Source organism: Triticum dicoccoides, unplaced genomic scaffold, assembly GCF_002162155.2.
Source record: "Triticum dicoccoides isolate Atlit2015 ecotype Zavitan unplaced genomic scaffold, WEW_v2.0 scaffold1005, whole genome shotgun sequence".
Taxonomy (NCBI): domain Eukaryota; kingdom Viridiplantae; phylum Streptophyta; class Magnoliopsida; order Poales; family Poaceae; genus Triticum; species Triticum dicoccoides.
Window position 1 is genome coordinate 5528 of NW_021168571.1, and position 6054 is coordinate 11581.

The 6054-nt window shown below is 41.8% G+C and overlaps 1 protein-coding gene across 1 annotated transcript; it reads left to right on the forward strand.

Moving 5' to 3' along the window:
• The first annotated feature begins 3333 nt into the window (after positions 1 to 3333).
• LOC119342670 (protein Rf1, mitochondrial-like) lies at positions 3334 to 5566 on the forward strand. The gene has a single exon (XM_037614112.1). It carries the CDS (start codon positions 3334 to 3336, stop codon positions 5506 to 5508), a length of 2175 nt encoding a protein of 724 aa, XP_037470009.1. The 3' UTR covers positions 5509 to 5566.
• The last annotated feature ends 488 nt before the right edge of the window (positions 5567 to 6054 follow it).

Sequence of the window (6054 nt, forward strand, 5' to 3'; positions counted from 1 at the left end):
GTCGTAGTGCGGATATTGCCACAGAAGGGGCAGGGCGGACATTTCTAAAGGCGGCCACTGGTTCAAAACCGTGTTGGCCGAAGTGTTGGGGCCAAGCTACCTCCTTGGCACGTCATCAGGGGTGACCAGGGAGGTTGACACCTCTGGGCGCAAACATGGCGCGGCGGCGGATAAGGTGGTGGCGTTGGGTGATCTTGTGCTACGGGGGCTCAGGAATTGACCACCCTGATATCTTCTTCATTACTAGTCTCTTGGTTTTCTAAGTCAGAAGCTCGGGGATGACCTTCATTGGTTGCGTGAATAGCAGGTGGACTTCTTGAAGTCCTTGGGAGCGGCTTGGTCAGCTCCTTCATTTTCGTCCTCCTCGGTCGATGTGAAGATTGTGGCGATGTCCGGCCGAGGAGGTGGAGGATCTTGGGCGATCGACGCCACTATCAGGGCCTCCTATCAGTACGGGTCACGATCGAATTGTTTGTCGAGGCACCGGCCAGGTCAACACAGATTTCTCAATGTGCCTTACCAGACAAATTGTATGGAAAAGGACCAAAGGCAAGTCTACACCAAGTGACAAGTGTATTGGAAAGTACTTCCAGGTTTGCTGAGGTGGCGCCAGCACTACGAGGACTCTTGGCGGTGGGCAAGCGATGGTTGGGACTTGAACAACAAGGATTGTCTGAGCGGTCGATACCAAAGTGGTTTACCTGACTTCAGAAGCAGCCCAACGATCTAAGGTCGGATGTGACTAGATGTTATGAAAAGGAGCTTCTAAGAACTGGTCTCAACCTAGGCAATCGGAAGAGGAGGCGCAAATCGGAGCTGGTCGAAGTGCAACCAAGCTTGAAGACCAGTTACGGGGCTACTGATGATGTTATGGCACAAGGGTACCTCACCATGTCGGTTCTCGGCCTGGTGGGTGGCCCGAGAGGACCCCTAGGTTGTTTCTACCTTGGGCCAGTAGGTCGGCCCATGACGTTCTTCAAGAAGACTCCGAAAGTTTTGTCGTCCAAGTCACGGAAACAGAGTTGTGGAGGACCCTCCCTCCACCGGCGTAGCGATTAGGTTGTGTAACCATCGGACCCCTAGTATGTTATATAAGCCATGGGCTGAGCCAGTCGATAGATCATCATATAATCAATTAGTTTACTGTACTTTGTGCACCCTAATTGTAATATATATATGGAAAATCCTTCCTACCACTCAGTGATAGTTACCCCACATATCTCATATACTACCATGTGGTACTATATGTATTACTTTATTATTTTAAATATGTTCATAAACTATATCTAAAATATTTCAAAGTAAGTTACATGAAAAAATTGCATATGAGTTCATAGTTTTTGTTATATTTGTGAAATACGTACATATTTGTACGTAAAAAAAGCATACTCAAAACATGATACATACTACCTAACAAGTATTATATATACTACCTAATCATTGATATATACTACATACTACACGTATATACTCTCGGTTTTGACAGATACTACATACAACATAGAAAACGCAAATGGTGGTAACTACCACTGCTTATATGGATCTTACATATAGTATATGAACATATTTAAAATAATAAAATAGTATATATGGTATCAAATGGTAGTATATGAGACATGTGGGGTAACTACCACCGGGTGATAGGATGGATTTTCCATATATATATATATATATATATATATATATATATATATATATATATATATATATATATATATATATATATATATATATATATATAGAGAGAGAGAGAGAGAGAGAGAGAGAGAGAGGGCCGAAACCTGAGTAAACCCGCCTCCTTGTTTCCCCTTCGGTCAAATAATCACACCCGGATAGCCTATTGATGGATCTACCGGAATCATCCGCGGAGGAAAAAGTTTGTTTATTAAAAACGGTAATATAGATTCACCACTTAAAGTATAAGGATGATTCCAGCACAAGAGCCAAAAGCAAGTGGCCATACATTATAGACTTCTTATATGGTTAAGATTAATCTTTCACCACATATACGTAGCCATTTTTCTCTTAGAAAATGTTAAGCACATCCATAACCATCAAGCAATGAATCCGTGCATGCGTACATACTTACTAGCAAAACGGCCCGTGCGCTGCAACGGAAGAAAAATTAAATCATAATCTTCAATGCCATGACCACATTTTGCCGCATCACCGTAATACACTATCACTCTAATTTTCATGAAATCTTGAACATTTTTTCAAAATCATGAACCATTTTTTAAACTCGTGTACATAACTGGAACCGTGAACATTTTTACAAATTTTTGATCATTTTATAAAATCATTAAAAATTTGAATTCTTGAAAATTTTATGCTAATTGCAAATATATTTTTAAAAAATTTGTGATTTTTTTAAAACATTTTTCTTTAATAGGCAAACATTTCTAGAATCGACACACATTTTGTTGGAAACTGGTGGAACAGTTTTTGAAATTCACGAACATATTTTTGATTTATCGAACATTTGTTTAAATGCACGATCAGTGTTTGAATCAGCAAACATTTTATGAATGACTAAGCTATTTTGTATGTCACGGACAGTTTTTTAATATTTTAGGATATTTTTCAATTCATGAACATTTTTGAATAGGCAAAATTTTGTTCAATTTTAAAAACATCATTTACTACACGAACTTTTTTCAAAATCATGAACATTTTTTGATTTGCTGAACATTTGTTTATAAAATTGTGAATATTGTTGCATGAACAATTTTAAATATCACGAACATTTTCGGAATCCACAAACATTTATCAATTTTTAAAGATTTTTTCAAATTCTCGTTTTTTTTAATTTTTTGAAACGTTAATGAAATTTCAAATTATTTAAAGTAGAAAAAACAAAGACGAAATTAGAATCAGCAAATATAGATATAGAATTATATTAGAACCAATAACCACTTGATATAGTCTTCACCTAGTACATTTATGGCTTCCCGGTACTACATTTCTTGGGCTTGCTAGTAAATTTATTTTCTTGGTCAAAATAAAATTATACTTAACCCTCAAAAAAAGTTATACTTTTACAAATTAGTAGTAGTATGCAGTGGCGGAGCTACAGCAGCTTTGCTGGGCGGGCCAGTAGGAAGAACACTCCAATACTTTGGCACTCATGTCCGAGTCTACCCTCACTCCTCTGCTGCATTTGCCATGTGCTGGGCGGGCCACGGCCACTTTTAGCTACACGTAGCTCCGCCAGTGGTAGTATGTGATATGAATATCCGGACTACTAGACTACACTACATCCCCACTCGTCTTGCTCCAGAGTTCACGGCCTACTCACCAAGGCCCATGCCTGGCTTCTCCTATGCCGCGTCAATGTCGCCACTCCGCCTCCGCCTGCACGCCCGCCACTCCGCCTCCGCCTCGCAACCCTCACGCAGCCAGGGATGGGATCCCCACGCCGCCTTGGCCGTCGCCACGGTTGCCCTCTTCAGCCGCATATCCCAAGGCGCCCTCCGACGTGTGGCACATCCAACGGCTTGCACCTACAGCATCCTCATGGACTGCTGCTGCCGCGCACACCGCCCTGATATGGCACTCGCCTTCTTCGGTCGTCTCCTCAGGACGGGTCTGGAGGCAGACCAAGTCGTTTTCAGCACCCTCCTCAAGGGACTCTGCCACGCAAAGCGCTCAGATGAGGCTCTGGACGTGCTGCTGCACAGGATGCCTGAGCTCGGCTGCACCACCCACGTGGTGGCGTATAACACCGTCATCCATGGCTTCTTTAGGGAAGGCCAAGTAGGCAAGGCGTGCGATATCTTCCATGGAATGGCGCAGCAGGGCGTTGCGCCTAATGTGGTGACATATAACTCGGTTATTGATGCGCTGTGCAAGGCCAGAGCAATGGACAAGGCAGAGTATTTCCTTGGTCAGATGGTTGATAGTGGTGTCGTACCTAATAATGTCACATATAATAGCCTCATCCATGGATATTCCTCTTCAGGCCATTCAAAGGAGGCGGTCAGGGTGCTGAAACAGATGACAAGTAAGGGTATCATACCAGATGTTTTTACTTGCAACTTGCTCATGGCCTCCCTTTGCAACAACAGAAGAAGCAAAGAAGCTGCAGAACTTTTTGACTCCATGGCCATGAAGGGCCTGAAACCTAACACCGTTTCATATGCTATTCTCCTTCATGGGTATGCCACTGAAGGATGCCTAGTTGACATGATCAATCTCTTCAACTCAATGGCAACAGACTGTATTCTACCTAACTGTCGTATCTTCAACATACTGATTAATGCATATGCTAAATCTGGGAAGCTTGATAAGGCTATGCTTATATTTAAAGAAATGCACAAGCGAGGAGTGAGTCCAGATGTAGTCACCTATTCAACTGTAATACATGCATTTTGCAAAATGGGTAGCTTGGACATTGCTATGGACAAATTTAACCAGATGGTTGATATGGGAGTACGACCGAATGCAACTGTTTATCATTCCCTAATCCAGGGTTTTTGTACACATGGGGATTTAGTGAAAGCAAAGGAATTGGTTACTGAAATGAGGAACAAAGCTATGCGTCCTCCTGATATTAAGTTCTTCCATTCAATAATGCAGAACCTATGCACGGAAGGAAGGGTAATTGAAGCACGGGATATCCTCGACTTGATGCTGCACATAGGTATGAGGCCTGATGTTCCCATCTTTAATTTACTAATCGGTGGATACTGCCTAGTCCGCGAGATGGAGGATGCAACAAAAATGTTTGATGATATGGTGTCATATGGTTTAGAACCTTGTAACAATACGTATGGTATACTTATTAATGGCTATTGCAAAAATAGAAGGATTGATGACGGGCTTATTCTATTCAAAGAGATGCTGCGCAAGGGACTTAAACCTACAACTTTTAATTATAACGTCATACTGGATGGATTATTTCTGGCTGGACGAACTGTTGCTGCAAAGGTGAAGTTTAATGAGATGGTTGAATCTGGAGTAAGTGTGTGCATTGATACATACTCTATAGTTCTTGGTGGACTTTGTAGAAATAATTGCACCGGTGAAGCAATCACGCTGTCCAAGAAATTAAGTACAATGAATGTCAAATTCAATATTGCAATTGTCAATATCTTGATTGGTGCATTCTTCAGGGTTCGGCGAAACCAAGAAGCTAAGGATTTGTTTGCTGCTATACCAGCCAATGGCTTGGTTCCTAATGCTGTTACCTACACCATAATGATGACAAATCTTATAAAAGAAGGTTCAGTGGAAGAAGCTGACAATCTTTTTTTATCGATGGAGAAGAGCGGCTGTAGTGCCAACTCTTATATGTTAAATCATATCATCAGAAGGTTACTGGAAAAAGGAGAGATGGTCAAGGCTGGAAATTATATGTCTAAAGTTGATGCAAAGAGCTACTCCCTTGAAGCTAAAACTGTTTCACTGCTGATCTCTCTGTTTTCAAGGAAAGGGAAATATAGAGAACACATCAAATTGCTCCCTACAAAGTATCAGTTTCTGGAAGAAGCAGCCACAGTTGAATAGTTGGTACATGATATCTGAAATTTAACTTCTTTCACTTGCCGTGGGTCCATCTGCTTAGACAACAAATGCATTTTCTATATGTAAATAGGAAGTCAGTTTAGAACAAGGCATCAGGATGACGCAAAGAGTACAATTCAGTTGCAGCACCAATAAAAAGGCAGAACTAGGCCTGCAAAAACTCAAATAGAAGGAGCAGCAGTTTTTTTTGAAGCTGTACAGTCTGCTAGCCAAACAACTACGGGAGACTGTCGGGCGGGGCATGTAGTGGCTGGCGTCTAAGTGCCTTTGCTTCTCCCACCATCCATGGCTTAGCCTCACACGGAATTGAGTCAACCAATTCCCGTCGGTTTTGGGTGGCTCCCTTGAAGATGCAATCGTTTTCAGCCGCCAGATACGCATGGTCAGATTATTCAGCGAGCGTGCCCCTTCTGTCTGGTTCGAGAAAGAATTTGAAGAGCTGAGCTTGTCCCTGCTGAAGCTAGTTTGAGGTTAGTTAATCATAACAGGGTACTAGAGAGGTGTTTCATTGACTGTTGATGTGTAATA